At 38.6% G+C, this 19969-nt stretch overlaps 1 protein-coding gene across 3 annotated transcripts; it reads left to right on the top strand.

Annotated features, from left to right (window-relative positions):
• Positions 1-628: 628 nt before the first annotated feature.
• Positions 629-19837, top strand: ninl (ninein-like). 3 transcript variants are annotated; one of them, XM_058385843.1, is made up of 28 exons: positions 629-860; positions 2003-2214; positions 2489-2585; positions 3117-3289; positions 6496-6589; positions 6982-7172; positions 8009-8164; positions 9160-9327; positions 9647-9783; positions 10444-10584; positions 10703-10877; positions 11145-11255; positions 11386-11475; positions 11823-11970; positions 12089-12148; positions 12229-12350; positions 12481-12839; positions 13520-15148; positions 15590-15694; positions 16232-16301; positions 16399-16683; positions 16838-16951; positions 17033-17179; positions 17276-17425; positions 17699-17824; positions 18260-18469; positions 19018-19131; positions 19229-19837. In XM_058385843.1, the coding sequence occupies exons 2-28, from the start codon at positions 2032-2034 to the stop codon at positions 19418-19420; spliced, it is 5547 nt and encodes a 1848-aa protein (XP_058241826.1). In that variant the 5' UTR covers positions 629-860; positions 2003-2031; the 3' UTR covers positions 19421-19837. The 3 variants fall into 3 exon arrangements, with proteins under 3 accessions (XP_058241826.1, XP_058241825.1, XP_058241827.1); XM_058385842.1 differs by having other exon boundaries at positions 3114-3289; XM_058385844.1 differs by lacking the exon at positions 13520-15148 and having other exon boundaries at positions 631-860; positions 3114-3289.
• Positions 19838-19969: the final 132 nt, after the last annotated feature.

Here is a 19969-nt window from a genome sequence, read left to right as displayed (position 1 = left end):
AGCGGAGCCTGACAGCCAGGCCTTCTCATCCGACATTGATGCCTAACCTCACAAATGCCCTTGTAGAGGAATGGTCAAAAAATTCCCATAAACCCACTCCTACACCTTGTGGAAAGCCTTCCCAGAAGAGTTGAAGCTGTTATAGCAGCAAAGGGTGGGCCATCTCCATATTAAATTCATCTGCATGTACAGGTAGATGCCCCAGTTTTGGTCTGGCTCACAGTCTGCATTCTATTTCATCCCAAAGGTGTTCTATCGGGTTGAGGTCAGGACTTTGTGCAGGCCAGTCAAATTCCTCCACACCAAACTCACTCATCTATGTCTTTATGGACCTTGCTTTCTGCACTGGTGTGCAGTCATGTTGGAACAGGAAGGGGTCATCTCCAAACTGTCCAAAATGTCTTGGTATGCTGAAGCATTAAGAGTTCCTTTCACTGGAACTAAGGAGCCAAGCCCAACCCCTGAAAAACAAAACCTGAATTCAGTGATTTGGAGGGGTGTCCCAAAACCTTTGGCAATATAGTGTATAAGCATTGCTGAGAGCTCCATGTATTGTAATGCCAGTGATCACAGACGGTCCACAATATCAGCCGCCTGGCCGGTAGGGGCTGCTGAGTAGCTCGTGTGTTTTCTGTGTTCTTTGCAGTCCCAGCATCACTGAATGAGCAATAACTAACTAACTAACAGCGAGAGAACCTCACAGTCCGTACCGGTAACTCAAACACTGTCCTGCTTACGTTTCTGTGGATTACACTGGGAGTTTATTTATCACTTTAGTTCTTTCTGCCTTGCGTTGGTGAGATGGGATAAAACAGAGAGGATTTTTCTATCGAAAGTAACGGGTCGGTACATTAAGAACGGTAAGATGGACTCATGTTTCACTATTGCAGTTACGTGTGCATATTTTGGAGTACAGATCGCCCACGCATCTGCTCCCAGTGGTTTGAGGAATTCAGTGTTGCTCATGAAACTGACTGTTTTCTAACAGTAGAAGTTGTTGCTGAAGCAGTCTTGATGATCAGGCTTTTGTTTTCGGTATAGTCGAGTCTCGTTCCTATGGTGAAGCGTTCAGGCTGAGCGCAATACATCATGGGAAACGCACGTATACATAGCTGTGTGTAACACACTTTGAACTTTTCTGTCGAATGTACTTCATAAATGTGTTAAAGCAAATATGTGCCCTCTTGAGCCCTCTTTCATGGTGTGTGTGTGTGTGTGTGTGTGTGTGCTGTGTGTGTGTCTTGGAGGCAACCAGCTAACCCCTGTGAGGACACTTAGTTGGCCCCAAATAGGAAAGCTGCCTAGAAACAAACAAGCAAAATGTTTTATAAATAAATAAATAAAATAAAACAGGTCAAAAGATTCCCGTTTTGATTACTGGCTATGACTGTAGGTGTAGATTTAGGTGTATGCATTGAATTAATGCCTTAATAATGATGTTAGTGGAAGTGTAGTAAGACAAATGTTTTTTTCTGTAAGTGTGTGAGTTTATAGTACTAGTAAAGACATAGCCGTAACGTATACTATATTAAGCAAATGAACAACATAATTCATTTTGCAATTACAAAAAAAAGACTATCATCTTGAGAACCTATGATACTTATTGGTTGTTTTATTTTAAAATAAAGTCACAAGATGCCTGCAATTTATCTATCTAGTCAAGTAAAGTAGTCAGTTAGGCTGTTATTGTCATTCCTGTCGTCATATACAGACAGAATCATGGTCATACAATTAGCATGAGACAACATGAGATATCAGACAATATAATAACAGTGACAGACATCGCAAAAGTCCATAAATGTAATAAATGCAGACAATACAATATTGTACACTATATAATAGATAAAATTGTAAAAGCATTAAGCACATTAAGATCATCAAAAACCCTTCTGCATAGTAGTGTTTATTTTATAATCACGATTCATAGTTCTATCTATCTATCTATCTATCTATCTATCTATCTATCTATCTATCTATCTATTATTGTTATATGTCTCCATAGGTTAAGCAGGTTGCGCAGTATGTGGTGGAATGGATGAGGATGAGCAGAACCGTTATGTGACTCAGCTGAAAGAGGAGTTTGACAGTTGTGACACTACAGGCACAGGGTACCTGGATAAAGAAGAGCTCACTGCACTGTGCCACAAGCTGGGTTTGGATGCTCATCTACCGCTTCTGCTGGACATACTGCTCGGGCCACAGCATTATGCAAGGGTGATAATGCATAGCAGCTCTGTTATGAAACCAGCTGACTGTGTCAGCCAGTGTGTTTTAATACATAATGTATTAAATGTATACATAATGTAGATTATATTACCATACTATTTTCCATTTTGCTCCGCAATGTCTTTGAAAAACATTTTGTTTAAATAAAAATAAAATGTTATAATCAAATCAATTAAAGAAAAAAAAAATACAAATTACAACATGTACAATGTACATATTAACGTTTTAGAATTATATTAATAATCTCTTTTTATGGCTTCAGGTGAATTTTGAAGAGTTCAAGGAGGGTTTTGTAGCTGTGCTCTCCAGATCATTAGACTTTTCAACATCTGAAGAGGAAAGCAGCTACCTTGAGCCAGGTACAGTGTAATTACAGTGTGCATGCCTGTGTGTGTGTGTGTTGGCCTATTCAGTATAAATGATCAGTCCACAAAACACTCGTTAATGTAGTTACATTTGTAAATAAATAGAAACTATGTAATATGAAGAAATATCTTTATAACAAGATTGGATCATGTCAATGTTTTTATGTTACCAGTAACTTATTTTAATTTATTTATTCTGATTCTTTTTTTGGAAGAATTTTCTAATAAAAAAAACAACTTTTATTGTCACATGACAAGTGAATCTTGTAAATAATAAATTAATAGATGTTAAACCAGCCATGACTGACCAGTTTAAGTTCACTTTTGTCAGTCGATGTCTTGTAAGCCATGATGACTTTCTTGAGATTTCATTTGAAATTATAGATGTAACATCTTGAGTGTATTTTCTAAAACCTTTTTATAGGTTTTTTTATTGTATTTTATACCTTTTTAAAAGCTCATTTCTTGTACTATTTTCTTTTAAGTCTTGTACTGCATGTTGTTTATCAATAATATTATTAGCAGTCCCAGAGGAGGTGAGCCCAAAGTTCGTGAAGGGGACCAAACGCTATGGACGCAGGTCACGACCCGATAAAACCACTTCTGTCCTGACGGATGAGACAGAGAAGGATGAGACCCCCTCAACAGGTGTGAGGCGGGCCAAGCTCAGACGCTCCACCTCGCTAGAGAGTGTGGAGGTAAGAAGTTTCAGTCTCACACTCTCAGTCTGGTTTCAAGGATGGTATTCTTACCTTATCAGAGACTGTATAAATATTTATAGCTCAGTGTGTCTCTAAATGTGTTGTATTCATACAGGTTTAAAATGTCAGAGTCTGAGTTAGATAATGCTCAAGGTTGCTTTTAGAAGTGTTGGTAGTTGAATAGCAGAGTTAGAGCACTGCATACCTGAATCACTGACTGTAGCACGACGGGAGTGTGAGCACAGCTGCTCGCTACTCAGGAAGTGTGGTAACTTGGAATGTGCAAGTGGCTGCCTTTTCTTCAACCTCCACCTTCACCAACCCTCAGTGTTGCTGTTGGCTTGGGATCAAAGAATGGTTCAATACACTTTTTCACTCTCCAGCTACAGTGCAAGAGTGCTGCTTAAATGGGGTCTTTGTATTACTCACATTTTCCTTCTGGGAATCTTTTATTTACTGACAGTCTGCACTGAGAAAAAAAAATGTGTGGTGAAACTTCTCCTGCAATCAAGCTTTATTGCCTTTCTATTTGATTTCTGAGGTATTTTATTACCAATTCCCTAAACACCTAATGTGTTGTTTGAGTTTGCTAGAGCAAATGCTAACTGTAACAAACCTCTTTGTTTGAGATGCATCCGTGTCAATCTTTGAAGGGGGAGGGAGACTCAAACCAGCATTGTTCATGGTGTTAAGAAACATTCTTAACTCAACAGTGGTCGTTAGGATCTCTTCTCTTATGGAAAAAAGTGTCTCTCATGCTAAGAGGAGTCTCTCTCAGAACACATGCTATTCCACAAGTCAATCACATTGCAATTTGTGTTGGCAAGGAACACCATTTGTCTGCTGTTTATACAACAGACTTCACTTGAGCCAGTGTAATTTTAGAGCTGTATGATTATCTGTTAGTTATAGTGATTTGACTTTAAATGTTTAGATTAGAAGTCTTGTTTGGTTGGTTTGGGTGGAGACCAGGGTGAAGACACACATTTTGAGTGAGTAACTAGCCTGCGATACACTGTAATCGGGTCTGCTGGTCTCTCATTTTAGAAACACATATTTGCATACCAAATTTTCTCCCTTTCTCTGTCTCTGCATTTCTGAAATATGTAGGGCTTTTATGTAACCCAGCTGGCACAGATTAACAGCCTGAGGGACATTATGGTTTTTGAGCCACTTTCTTTGGAATAATATGCAGTGTGGTGAAGAGGAAAATTCACAGTCATATTTCACGAAACAATATGATCATTTAAATAACTAACAAGTACGTTAAATCATAACATGAAGTGTTTTATACTGAAAGTAAATGCACATGATTCTTTATTAAGAATCAGAAACAAGTATAAAGGGTAAAGACTATGAGTTACTGTGAGTTTCTGTGGAGGAAGGGGATCAGTAATCTGAGATTTCATATCTTTTCGGAATGTTCAGTGGAGCTGTTATGCAAATAACTGTAGTGCATTTCCAGTCTTTTATGTAATATGATTTGCTATAAGCATGATTTTATGTAACAGGTATAGACAGACATTTTGTACCATATTTTTGTCCCCTTTTTTTTTTATTAACAGTCCAAGATCATACCAGTGGAAAAACTTGAAGCCAGTAGATGCTGGAAGTAATTATATATTGTTTGTTTTTTAGGAGGGTTGAAACAGGATCAGGATTAACAAGTGCATGAACAGTTACATGTTCCTTGTAGGATTCTCTTTCTTCAGTGGATATGAATGGTATTATGACATGCTTTATGTAGAATGAAAGTTTCTTATCAACACTATTTTAATGTAGAGGTTTAGTTTTTACAGTGACAAACTTTGTAAGTTTCCTACAAAGCTAAAGTTAAAAGAGAGTGTGAATGTGAGAGAGAAGAGAGAGACTGCAGGACTGGGTGAATAGAGATGTTGGAGGGAGTGAGATACTATATGAGAGGGACAGAAGAGGCAAACACCCTGTACTCTCTGCTGGAACACTGTTTGTGAACAGTTATGTAATGCTGTTCAATACCTCAAGCTGATGAATATTGATTGTGGCTTGCGTGTGTTTTATCACGCATGGCTAGATGCTGAACAGTGACCCCTTTTTGTCAGTTGTGATTGGATTGGTGTGTTCTATGAGTGTTTCCTCACTCATAGAACTGCACTGCAGTGATACAGGGATTAAGCTACATGTGTAAAACCCACAGTTGTATTATGTTGCTTATTTAGTCTCAGAAAAGGTGCTGAAATGTCCCTAGGTTTACATGTACAGAATATTTACTTAGAAAAACTCACTGCAGGATACTTTTAAATCTGTGCTCCTCAGATGCTATCATGGACCAGTACATTACTTTTTCCACATGAAATATGCATACTAAAATACTTAAATGCATATTAAACACCTCTTACCATTACCAACAATAGTACAATTTTTCTGGATATTGTGTGTTTGCCTTGATTGTGGATGTAATATATCTGTTGGTAATACATTTCTCATATGATAGACTTATTGTGACAAATCACCACAGCCACATCCAAACATCTAGTGTAGAGGTGTCCAGTCTTATTCTCATCACCAGAAGGTGACAGTGTGGGTGCAGGTTTTCATTTTAAGCCACACCTGAGTTTATTGAAAGCCAAGATCAACTCATAAATCAGGCGTGAGTCCTGTTTAATTGGACTGAAAACCCACACCTGCACTTTCCAGATAAGGTTCGACACCCCTGATCAATCTGAAAGCCTTCCCTGAAGAGCAGCAAATGGGGATTTTAATCTAGAATGTGATGTTCACCAAGAACATAAGAATATTATTGTCAAGTGTCTGCAAACGTTTAGCCATATAGTTGTATGTAACATAAAGGGTTCTACACATTGAACATGTTGTACAGTTTAAGAGAAAGCCTAATTCCACCTGAGCCACAGTCAGAAACAAAACTATACACGAGGTCGCAGGGAGTGAGGGATGAAGATGAGACAACTCTTTATTCTGCTGCCTGAGAGTTATTCCTGCTCACTGTAGCAAAAGTAATGTTTGGAATTCCTCGTGGTTATATTTTACTCTGCCTTTAGTGGATTAATCCATGCTGCTGCAAACGTTGATATTTTTATTTCATAGAAACAACTATACAGTGCAGAGGCAGTGGCACCAACAACACACGTTTAATAAAGCAGTGACAATTTTGATTAACTTTATTCTGAAAGAATGATTGCTGAACTGTTACATTCATATTTTAGAGTTTGAAGTCTGATGAAGACACCGGGAGCAACAAGGAAACAAGCAGGGAAAAACAAAGTGCCATTCAACACTCACTTCATTTTGAAGCACAAGGTAAGTTTTATGGTCACTCTCTGTATATTGTCTTGTTTTATCTGTAGAACAAGATAGTGTTCTATGTGATTATGTGATTGTCAACTTTGAAATATTTACACAAATTTCAGAATTTCTTAGTATTTGGTATGTCCTTTTTTGCTTTAATGACAGTGTGCACTCAAGCTGGCACGGACTACACAGGCTGGTGCAAAACCTTATCAAATCCTCTCAAATCCATCAGTCATCTGAACACATGCTTCAGTAGAAGAGATTAGGCATGAGGACAAACCTTTTGTACAAAGCATGGTCAATATCACAGACCTAGAAATAGTGCAGAATATTATTATTCATGTTATTGAACACTTACTGTCCTTCTTTTAAATACTGCACAATTTTACAAACCCTTCCAGGCCAGTTAAAGCGCTGGAAGCCAGACAGCTCAGGAAGTCGGAAGCACTCCATTGGTCCTTGCCAGGAAATAACAGATGAGCAGGTGAGAGCGGTTTGGAAGGAGCTGGGGGTTGGAGCTGGAGGCTCACTGAACAAGCAAGAGCTGTTGCTAGTATGTGACCACATCGGCCTCAAGGATCTACAATCTGAGGTACATTTAAACAAAAGTACAGAACTGGAGCAACCTAAACTGTGGTGAATGACATAGCCATCCACTATGTTGATAGTAAAAGTTAAAAAAAAATCTCCCTGCTGATTTCTAGGATGCATAATCTGTCTGGTTCAAAAAAGGATTTTGTTTCATCACAACAGTAGGTGTTTGTGTGCAATCCTTCCACTGTGTTTTGGGGAAATTCCCAGCAAGGCCGCACCTCAATTTGGTCTACTTTCTTAGTGGAAATGCCTTAAGTTGTGATTCTGTACAATGTCACCGTGTCAACGTCAAGGATGCTTTGCTCCAGCATCCAATGCAGGCATCATTGTTTGCTCTATTGACATGAGTTTACAAGAACAATTCTTTACAGTGCCACAAGCAACTGTGGTAATAAGTACAGACAACCATAGCCCTTTCTGTGGATAAGTAGAATGGCATTCCATTTTCCCTTGTTGTTTAGAGTTGCATGAGACAATGCCAAGTATTTGTTAGCTTGTGTATACAGAATATGGCAGTTAGTGCATTCCCCCAAGTGTTTATCTACCCTATGATGATCATAGTGGTCATGCATTAAGAAAGCTAGTTAATGGGTGGAAACTGGCAATGACTAAAATATTATGCAAAAAACAAACTAATATGCTTTAAATGTTACTTGTCTTATAATGTGCAACTTTATTCTTACTGTAACATTCAGAATGTGTCAGTACGAATAAAGCAGATATAAAGAATGATATCTGTCTTATGAAAATAATGGCATGGATATCTACAAGAAGTAAATTTTTTATTAAATTTCATGTTCTTTAAATTTGTTTAACCCATATGTCTATACATAGGAGTTAGACAATCTCTTCAGGAAACTAGATAAAGACCAGGATGGGAGAGTGAGCCTTACTGAGTTCCAGAGTGGTTTGTTTATACATGGTGATTTGCCTGAACCCAAAGCTGCATCCACCCCTGCCCGAGTCATTGCTCGATGCTCTTTCTCACAGGTCAGTACACTTACAGCCTGTGTTGAGTAATGCAGTTTTACACAATGCCCTAGATGTATAACATGAGAGAATGGATACATCTTTATGCTCTAATCAGACATGTTTATTCCATTTAACTATTTGCTATAGGAGTTTGCCAGGGTATTTTTAATGACTTTTACATCCTCTTTCAAAGCTATTAATCTGTGAGCACCACAAATGTATATTTAAAATATGATCTCATTATGTTAGATTTTTGTACAGGCAGAAAATATAGGCAGCTAAATACTTACCTGTGCCAAATAGGACTGTTTAAACAGCTCCAATACCAGGCCAAATAACTGAGGCCAGCAGATGCTGGAAGTAATTAAGTTAACTGGGAAGGTGGAGTTTTCTCTGGATTTTAGCCCTCTGAACATAACAAAGAATGGATTTCTATAACCACAGTCATGTGGAGCATGAGCACAATGTATTGCACTTCAGGAATTTTATCTGGACTGCATTTAAAACCATGGGGACTTCAAGATAATATTGAGTTTTACAGTGACAGCACTCTGGACTTTTCTGAGGTGATTTTATTAATCCAGACATATTATCAAAAGCCATCACCAGAAAATGCTTTTTTTGTTCACAGATCCTTATAAAAGCAGAACTTATATAAGAAGATGAAATTAGAAATTAATTTAGTGAAAAAGATATAAAAGATTAAATTTAATAAAAGTGCAAGTCACTCTTGTTGTGGATGTAATATGAATGTTTTGGTTTGTTCCAAAAGTAGGTTAAGCCATTTTAAGGAGCTTATAGCTTACAACACAAGCATTTTTAGCGCGATGTAAAACAGTGTTTCTCTTGTTTAAAATTCCACAGCTCACACTGTCCAGTGTTCTTTGGAGGCATGGGACTTTGGAGGCACTAAACTGTTCTGTGTTTCTTTTTAAGTGTTTTTTAATCATTCTTAGGGAGATCCAGCTGTTTGAGATGTGCTGTTTTTAATGTCATTATCTGTGATCTCACAGGACCTTGAGGAGCGAGTTCTGCGCTCCACCTCCCCCTCATTGCTCTCTGCCACTGTGGGTCAGAGACTGCTCACTCGGCTGGATGATGGCTCGGGCTGCACCAGTCCAGAAAGTGTCATCACCTTTTGGACTGAAGAAGGAATTCGCAACAGCAGAGATATCCTTCAGGTCAGAACTGGATATTTTTCTTTGTAGGTGTGTTTGAGTAAAAATGCTTGAGCAAACAACTCGGTGTACTAGAGTACTAAATGTCTTTGTACTAGTATGAGAATATTGGGCAAAGATAAGTGAGTGTGTGTTCTATGATATGAGTGGTTTAGGATGTTTTATTTTCATACTAAATATTGGGTTTTGAAAGTCATGTACAACATTTATTGGCAACTGCAAGATTTGCGATGTGGTCAATGTTCTCATATAAAATTAAATCCAAATTTTTGTGCATTATGAGAATAATTCCAGTGTAGTACTTTCTTAAACCCCTTTGCAGACTCTGGATTTCTCTTTGGAAGAACGGCTTAGCCTGGCTGATCTCACTCTTGCTTTGGACAATGAGCTGCTGGTCAGTGGCAACGGCATCCACCAGGCTGCACTCATCTCCTACAAGGATGAGATCCAGTTCCTTCAGTAGGTTTCTGAAACTTCCACCTATTTTATAGAAACGGTCCACAAATTACAGATACATACACTATATGCCAAAAGTATGTGGACACCTGACCATCACACCTACATGTGAGCCTTCCTCAAAATGTTGCATCAAAGAATGCATCTAGAATGTCTTTGTTCACTGTAGTAGTAAACTTTCCTTAAAATGGCCCACACATTTTCCATCACGTCTATGCCTCTGTGCACTGAGAAAGCTACATGAAGACATGGTTTATTAAAGTAGTTTGGAAAATTTAACAAGTTAGAACACTGAACACTGCACCAGACCTCCTCGCCTGACATCACTGTCCAACTTCACTAATGTTCTTATGGCTGAACAGGCAAATCCCCATAGCCGCAATCCAAAATTTAGTGGTAAGCTTTCCCAGAAGAGGTTATTCTAACAGTAAAGGAGGCACCACATCTGAAAACACTGTTGGAGCATTTATTCACCTAGAGCTGATATGCTGCTTGTTTGGCACATTTTCCCCTGTCTTTGGAAGAATAATGTTTGCTACATTCTACCCCTAGATCTATAAAAAGATTATGAAAATTAAATGTTCCTGATTATTGAAGCTTTTGATATCCTTAGGATTGTGTCATCTTCTGATGGGTTGTTTCTTGTATCTGACCATTATTTAGAGCACTGGCAAATCAGGCATGCCAGGAGAGAGACATGGCCAAGGCACAATTTGAACTGACTGAGCGTCGTAACCTACAGCTGGTCAGGGAGATTGATGACCGCCATGCCGCTATGGAGTCACTTAATGAGTCTAAGATCAAGTAAGCTCCTTTTATACATGTAAAATATACAATTAGCTTAAAATCAATTCATAAATTTACATTTTTAAAAGATCTATTAATTTATGAATAGTAAGACACATATTTCTGTTTGTTTTAGGGATCTGGAGCAGGAATTCCGAGAAAAGCTAAGTGCCTTGAGAAGTGAAACAGAGCAGGAGAATGAGGTGCTACTTCAGCAGTTGGAGAAGGAGAGAGACAAGTTGAGGGAGGAAGTAGAACTGCTCAAAGGTCAAGAAGCCAATTTGCAGGAAGAAGGCACTACTGCCCTTAAGGTGATCTACGATTATAGTTAAATTTGTTCGGTCTATCTGTCTGTCTGTGTCTATCTTGTCAGTATTCCTCAGGTCTTGCCTTATATCCCTATCCCTCTGTCTGTCTGTCTGTCTGTCTGTCTGTGTCTCTCTCTCTCTCTCTCTCTCTCTCTCTGTTTGCATACTGTTCTGGCTTCCTTCATTTAGAAGCTGCTCGCTCATGGTGAGTGGTGTACATTTCTGTGTGGTGTGGTGTCAGGTTAAGTATTTGGCAATCTCATTTGATAGGAGAACAGTCGTCTAGAGGAAGAGAACTGTGCCCTGAAAGGGAAGCTGTCTGAAGCTGAAAGCACCATCTCTAAACTTAAGAAGGATCTAGACCATATACTGCAGGACAAGGTCAGTTGTTTTGTCTCTTGTTTCCCTCAAATGTGTGACCATGTTCAACCTTAATTTTTTATAGTTAACGATGTGTAGTCATAACAATGTTTATGACTAGTGATATAATTTTGCTTGCTATGATTGGCAGTATGAGGGTTTAGATCCAAACAGTGCAGGACTGATAAGTCGAGAGGAGCATCTCTCAGGGATTATAAAGCGGTATGAACTGCAGTGCAGGGTAAGTCTTTTTTTTTTTTGTGTGCAAATTGGTGCCTTTTAGATGCATATTTATTTGTGCCTTGTTGGATTTGAATAGATTTTTTGTTTTCATAGTAAATGGTTCTAAAGTTTTAAACACCCTAGCTAAAACTTTAACCGTTTTGACTGTAAGATCGTTGTTTTAGTAACTCTAATTCTAATTGTGAGTGCTTGCTAAAGAAAGTGCCCTGCTTTCATGTAACCAATTTAACTTTTCTGATGCTACTGTAATGTTAAAATAAAATGTATTCTTATTCTGTTTTAGTTGGTTTCACTCTAGATTCTGTTGTTTCTATGCTTCTGAATGATACCATCTGTGTACAACAGGAGCTGCAGGACAGGAATGACGAGTTGAGCTCTGAGCTGGAAGTACTGAAAAATCAAGGTTCAGGAAGGAAAACAAGACAAACAAGGGACAGGTCTTCTGCTCACACCTGGTCTGGCCGCAAAGCACTAACCACTGAGTCTGATTCTGGTAAATTCTATATAAAAAGTGCTTTCTTGATTTTTGAAACAAATTTCCTTTCAACAGCAGTAGATTCCAGACACTGAGAAATGTTACAATAATAAAACTATATCTATATGCCTTCCAGATGACCCTGAAATAAAAAGAGGCTCTTCTCCTAAAATCACAAAATGCACTAACAAAAATGGTAAGTTATTATGGAATTGACGCTCATTTTCTCAAATGATGGTGGGAAAATAATGTACACTGGAATTCCTATGTTGACAGCTTTGGGTTCATTGGAAAGTCTAGTCCCCACTGTGAGCATTGAGACAGAGCTAGCAATGGAGCAACTCAAGGAAAGATACGAACAAGAGATCCAAGATCTGAAGATCCAGCTGGAGACCAAGGTAAAAATACAAAAATGAAGATGATGCCTGCATATGAAGCAAGGATACTCATCTGTTAACTATTAAATCATGGTCGGAATGAAGTTGTCTACCCAGAGTAACATTTTATTATGCTCTGTATTCTTTGCAGGTAAACTTCTATGAACGGACCATAGAGCTGATGAAGCAGAACATGGAGGTTGAGCGTAAGGAGATTGCCCATGGTTTCAGGATGGAAATCAGTGAACTAGAGGAGCAGAAGGCTCTGGCAGAGCAGCGGATTGAACAGCTAAGTCAGAGCATGGGGAGGTTGGAAGGGGAACTGAAGATTAAGAGTGAAGTCATGATTTGGGGACCTGAACAGGAGCGCCGAGTTCAGCGGGAGCAGGCAGAACTGGAGCAGAACTACGCCCGTGAGATTGGTAACATTGTGCATCGCCTCACCTCGGAGAAGGATCAGCTGGAAGCGGAGCTTAAGCTGAAAATGGACCAGGAAGTACTACTTGTTAGGTGGGTGTGCCCAGATGTTCTGTGGTCTCAGAATCTGCAGTTGAATCTAAAGATGTGTAGCAGTTGAAATCTAATTTAAATACACTGCGACAGATTTGAGGTATGACACCAGTAGGGATAATGCAATAAAGCATCTTCTTGCCTCTTTTGTGAAAACAAGTCAGTAAATGGATATTTCCACACGCCATCACTTAACATTTTAATTTTTAATGAGGATCTGTTTAGCCATTTTAATCTGCATTTTTATCTAGCTGTTTCATCCAGGATGTATTCCAGTAGCCCAGTGTTCCTGGGGTAGGCTCAGGATTCATCTCCACCCTAAGCAGGATAAAGTGGTTACTTGAAGATGACTGAATGAAGCCAGCTGGATAACTAATTAGGCCTTTATAGTGTATTTAGCATTAGCAGTCCCCATTATAATAAACATAATAATGAAATAACAGTAACAATAATAATGGCACAGGCCTTATTGATAATCAAGAAGTTTTGTATTTCAGAATTGTTTATATAAAATCCAGATAATCCTTTTACTTTTATGTAATTCACCTACATTATGCATGCTTTCCCCACTTTAGATTATTTTATATTTCAGTTTATATCTATATCCTTACTGGTATCCATGGCAATTTCACCATGGCAGATATGCATATATAAAAAGTTAGCGCCTTCCTCTGTACTAGGGAGGAGCTGGAGCAACAATTATCACAAATCCAGGCTCAGTTCAGCGAGGCCCAACACAGTTTGCTGCAACAGCTGCATGGTGAGCAAGTTCGGCTGCAGGAACAGACCAAGCAACACTGCAGAGAAATGGGTGCATGGGAAGCTAGAGTGAAAGAGCTTGAGCAGGAGGTGCACAAGGAACGCCTTCACAGTGCTGAGTGTTTAGGGGTGGAGCAGGCTCAGATCTGCAGTAATGCTGCTTACGAAAGGAAGAAGCTGGAGGAAAAACACCAGGAAGAGGTTTGGCAGTTGAGGGAGTGTATTTGCAAGATGCAAGTTCAGGCTGAACTACAATGTAGAGCAGAGGAGGAATCACTCTTGTTGCAGAGGCAGTTGGAAGACAAGCTGGAAGAGATGTGTGTTCAACTGGAGGACAACACCATGTCAATGAAAGCTCAGGATGCCCTCATCCAGAGTCTGACCTCAGAACTGTATGCCAAAGAAAGGGAGATGGATATGAAGAAGGAGATGGAGCAAAAGCTTCTTGGTAAGGTGTCTCAGCTAGAGCACAAACTTAATTTTGAACGTGAAAGGAAGCTTTCTCAACAAAAGGTAGAGAAAAACAAAGAGGAAGCACTTCTTGGCAAGGTGTCTCAGCTCGAAGAGGGACTTGTGGAGGACAAAAAGAGAGAAGAAGAGCTGCTTGCTAAACTTTGTCAGTTGACAGAGGATTGGGATCGCATGAAAATTGAATTGGAGATGGTGCAAAATGAAAAGAATAGAATACAGGGAAACTGCAATAATTTGTCATCTGCACATAACCATCAACAAACGCAGCTTGACAAGCAAGAGAAGGAACTTGGTGAACTTAGAGAAAACTTGGAGAAAACACAGGAGGCATTGAAAAGCAGAGATGAAGATTTGTCACGACAGGATTCTGAGCTAAAATCAGTGGAAATGGACAGAGACAGACTTATGGAGGAACGGAGAAGTCAAGGCAATGTGGTGAAGGACCTTCAGGCAAAGTTTCAGAATCTCTCTGAGGACTGGGATCAGTTGAATGATCTTGTACAGAACCTACAGAATGCTCTAAGTAAGGAGCAGGGCTCTGCTACTCAGCTCCGAACCCTACTAAACTTGGAACAAGAGGAGAAGAGCCATCTTCTGAAAGAGAACTTTAGTTATAGAAAACTCGCAGACCAACTCTCGTCCCAGATTGTGGAAATGGAAACAGAATCAATCAAGCTTACAGAAGAGCTCAAAGAACTGAGATTAGAATTACAGAACAAGGACAAACAATTATTAGAGCTCAGGACTCAGCTGGATGCCAAAGCCAAAGAGCTAGACTTGCTCTGGAATGAAGTAAAGCAGAAGATGGAGATGTTTCAAAACGTCAATCGTCTCTCTGATGAGGTACAACTTTTGACCCAACGACTGGAGGACAAGGAAAAGGAGCTGTGCTCCTTGAGAGGAGAGGCAGACAACACCACTAATCAGCTGCAGCAGTCTTTGATGGACTCCCAGGCAGAAGTTCGTCAGGTGAAGGAAGCATTTGAGTTGGAGAAGGGCCAGATGAAGGGACAATTACTAGAGATGGAGAGACTGGTCATTGCTCTGGAAACAGTGATGGACCCATCAAGTCCACACAGGTTTGTCCCGTTCGGCCCAGTAGGTGACCATGAGAGAAAACAGATTAATCCACGCTGTGTTGATTGTTGTTTTGCTTCTACAACATGGATGCAAAGGATCCACTGATGTGTCATGGAATGAAATTCCATTTAACCCTTCACATCTGCATTACTCTATCATAAATCTATAACAGTCATCATTTCACTTGCATTTACTAACTGCTGCAATATTGTTGAATTGCTGCATGGTTTAATTTTACATGAATGACTAACACATTTTCTTAGCAAAATGTCCAGTGCTGCATCTACTCACAACTAATCTTTCTTTTGTTGTTCTATCTCAATTTGTGTGTGTTCATATTTTTTAGATCAGTGACTTTATTAATATGGTCCAGTCATGACCATTGTTTAAACCCCAAAAAGAATCCAATATTAAATGAAACATTTTCTTTCTACCTCCAGGGCCAAACTTGATGAGGTTAATTCTGAAAACAGTGCACTGAAGGACAGGTTGGTTGTTTTACATCAGGATGTAATGAGGTTGGAGGAGGAGGTCAACAAAAAGAGGTATTCTTTTTATCAATCTTCCTTTTTCTATTTATTAGATGATGAGGCTAGTCTGACTATCTCATGATGTAACTAAGCCTTTATTTAAAATATTACATAATTGTACATTTTCCTGCCCAATCACTTGATTTTAACTTGAGTTAAATAGTGTTTTCTCTCTAATCTACTGAAGTGTAACATCTACAAAGTACATCATGGAAACATAATAGATCCTTTTGAGGAGTACTGGGGCATAGATACAAAGCAGTAAATTAAATTACATGCTTCTCCAATTTGTCTAGCACTGGTATTGAAATAAAAATGGAGCATAAATATCTAAATCTCCTTCACTGTTCCCAATTCATTGTTTCCTTTCCCACTGTGCATTGCATTTTCAGCTCTTGCGTATGAGTTTGGATGACGGTGCTTTCATTTGAATAGAAATTGCCTTTTGGATAATGCCCTTATGATATTTCACACCAAATGATTAGATTGGTGCAATTGCATGAAAATATGAACCTTATTGTGTTTTTTTTTAATACTGAACGGTCCTTCCAGAAAGAAACTGGAGGACTTGGAAAGAGAGTATATAAAAATCCAGGAAGAAGAGGAGAGGTTACACAAAGAGGCAAGATCATTTCCTTAATTAAGTTTCTTATATAAACACAGATTTATTGTGTATTATCTCTGGGCCTCATTCAGCTGTGCTTCCTCTTTAAAAACAGAACTCTAAGGTCCGAGAAGAGGTTTTGGAGTTAAGTGCACGAAACCTGCAGCTTAGTAACGACAACGCTGAGTTAAATTCTCGCCTCCAGTCTGACCAAGGCACAGTGCAGATGTTGACAGAAAAGCTTTCTCAGGTGTGTCGAGAACAAGAAGAGACAACAATCTTCATCAAAGAGCTCCAAGATTTAAATAGAAGTCTAGAGAAAGAGAAGTTTCAGCTACAAGCGAGCAAACAGGATGAAAAAAAGTTCCTAGAGAGAGAGTTAAACGAAGCCAAAGACAAGGTATTTTGTTATCTGGACTAAATTTTAAATGTATTTTTGTGATACTGTATTTAAATGGGGGAAAAACTGAAGCAGTTGATTTTATACAGATAAACAAGCACAAACAAATGTCAGCTGTAAATGTAATATTTGCTTTATACATTTTGCTTGATAGCTTCACCACTTAACAGAGGTTGAGTCTGTTCTGACCAGCCTAACCCTGAAAAACCAAACGCTTCAGCAGAATAAGGAGACCTTGTTAGCAGAAGCAGAAGAACAAAATAAAAAGGTGAGAAGTCTTGTCGTACTTTTTGTTTTCAAAATTGTCAGCAATTATTTTGTACTAAAATAAACTATATTTCTGTACCAGCTTGAAAAACTTCAGGGATGTATTAATACACTTGAAGGCCAGTCAGCACAGCTTCACTCTCAAATTTATTCAATGTGCAAGGAAAAGGAGGCTCACTTACAGGAGATGTCCACACAACACATGCTCTTGAAGGAATCTCAAGAGAAGGTGAGGACTGAGGGAAATAACACTTAAAATGAAGCTTGTTTGGTGCTTTATTATCGACAACAAGAAGCTTTATTGTGCTTTCTATAAAATCATCAGGTTCTGGAGCTTGAAACCAGGATGCATGAATTTGTTAAGGAGAAGGAACATATGCAGCTTGTTCACAGGATGCAGGAAGAGACAGCAGCCAGTGCTCTACAGGAACAACTGCGGAGTGTGCAGGCACAATGTCAAGAGCTTCTTGACAAGGTTAGTCAAATTGAAAAAAATGTGAATGTAGTTGAACTCATAAATTGCCTCAAGATATTTACATTCTTTCTATCTATTTATGTGTCTATCTATGAGTATAGATAGTCATATTCTAGGATATTTTCAGAATACAACTGTAAATGCACTATATGCTGAGGATGGTGCCAGGTTATTAAGGCTAGTTCAATAAATTAAATACAACTGCACTGTTTGTTTTAACTGAATGTACATACCACAAATGCCATCTAATGTGTTTGTTTAATTTTTTTGTAGTTGAAAGATTCAGAGTCTAAGCTACATGCTAAAGAGTTAGAACTTCAGAGGTTAAAACATGAAAGCCTCACCTTAAGAAACAAACAGGCTCAACTGGAGACCACCAAGCAGGAAGTAGAAGAGCAGGTAAGGACCTCCTTGCTGAATTTCATAACCTATTAGAAAGTCATTTTTGTCTAATGTACAGGTCAGCCAAGTTTTTATGATGCATCATTTAAAAAGACAAAAATGGACCATGTTAATATATTATTTAAACTTTACTATTTCATTAATCACTTAGAATCTATGCTGATCAATTCTCCTGTCTAATTTGCCCATGAAAAGAGAAGGTCCTTTACAGTAAACCCTGACACTGGTCATTACCTCTGGATAAACTCTTTAGACCTGCACTATATAAATGAGCATTTTAATTTATATACTGATATACGTATGAATGTATTTTTAAATCTTTTTAATATTTTGAAGTTGTCTGTGGCTGATTAAAATGTGACAAGGCTCACATAAAACACTTGAAATAAACTTAAAATGGAAAAACCCAAATTAATTGTTTTTCTTTTATAGGCTTTGAGGGCAAATACTGCTCTATCACTGAGCGAGGCACAGCATGTTCGTGAGGTACAACAGTTACAGGAACAGATCGACCTCAATACCCAGCAGCAGCTTTCTAACCTGCTCACTCAACTGGCTGAGGAACAGAGTAAAACACAGCAGATGGAGGTACAGCTGCACTCTCAGGCCCAGCAGGCTAGGACTCAACTGAACCTTCAACAGGTAAATCTAACACATACACGTATACCAGAATTTGTGGTGGAAACGTGTTTCTTCAAATGTCTTAAAGCATTGAAATCCCACCATTGTATGTCTTTAAGTATATAGCTCCAGTGCTAGCACTTTTGATGGCTTCATATCTTGGTTCAGTTGCTTACTAAACTGCCTATTAAAGCGAAAATTTCATTTACCATGGATAAATATTGCAACTTTTTATAATGGGTTATTCAGACTATACCCTTCTAAATCACATTATTATATATTGCCATGATAAATATTAAAGTACAGCCATTTGGGATGATCACAGTGATGCAACAAGAACATTGCAAGTGTGTGTACTACAATAGTTTAAATGAAACAGTATGCTGAAGTATATCAACACAGTACAGAATAAAAATTACATTGTTTATAAATTATTAAAAAGTATTGGTAACATGATCTCATGGGTCTGCAGGGAAAACATGATCCTTGAGCTCCGAGGCATAATAATCAATTGGAAAACTGTAAACATTTGCAAATATCTCTTCAGACATTTGTTTATGTATAAACAGGAGCAATATGAGAAAGTGATGGAGAACATGCAGGAGCGGATGGACGACGTGGAAACCAAGCTAAAGGCGGTACGTCTGATGCTGCCGGAGAAGGTTAACCAGCTGAAGGAGCAGGTGGGTCCATCAAGATAACACCAAATATACTGTTACACTCTTACATTGTGTCTATGATGGTAAGATTGACACTCTGTCCAATGTTTCTCCTTATTAGCTGTCTAAGAATGTTAAGTCAGATCTGCTGCTAAAGGACCTCTACATTGAGAATGCTGAGCTCATGAAGGCCCTGCAGATAACTGAGCAGCGGCAGAAAAGTGCAGAGAAGAAATCATTCCTTTTGGAGGAGAAGGTGACTGCTCTCAACAAACTCCTGCGTAAAATTGCTCCTGCCTCTCTTTCCGCTTAGAATGTGTCCTCCACAAATGTCCTTTAATAGACTTAATATCTCGAAAGTGGAGCATGTTCAAAGTAAGACAGTGAAAACCCCTAGTGTGTTACGACACAGCACAATCCTTGCTGATTCACTGTGCTCCAGACTTAAAACTGACACCACAGGCATAATACTAACAGGGTGTTTTGCTATAATTGGTGTTATCAGTTTTTATGATTATGAAATGTGACAATTTTTCGAAAAGGCCATAGAGATTTTATTATGTCTCTTCTGAGACAATCATGTCTGAGTAAAATATTAAGGGGACGTAAACGTAAAAGGCCAGATATACTGGCATCTTGTGAATGGGATTCCTTTTAGTGCGTTTATTCTTTGGTAATGTAATCCTTATGGACTGTATGTGGTAAACATTCATTATAAATAGAGAAAAGGTTTGAAAGTTGTTTGACTATCTAGAAGTATCAACTCAAATCGCAGTATTTTTCACATGTACATTTTTGATACCTAGACTGTCCTTACACTTGCACAATCATGATGCACTACTGTTCAATCCACTGTGATGTT

The sequence above is a fragment of the Hemibagrus wyckioides genome, linkage group LG03 (assembly GCF_019097595.1).
Source record: "Hemibagrus wyckioides isolate EC202008001 linkage group LG03, SWU_Hwy_1.0, whole genome shotgun sequence".
NCBI classification, from domain to species: domain Eukaryota; kingdom Metazoa; phylum Chordata; class Actinopteri; order Siluriformes; family Bagridae; genus Hemibagrus; species Hemibagrus wyckioides.
Note: the sequence above shows the minus strand (reverse complement) of the source record. Positions and strands in the feature narration are given on the sequence as shown.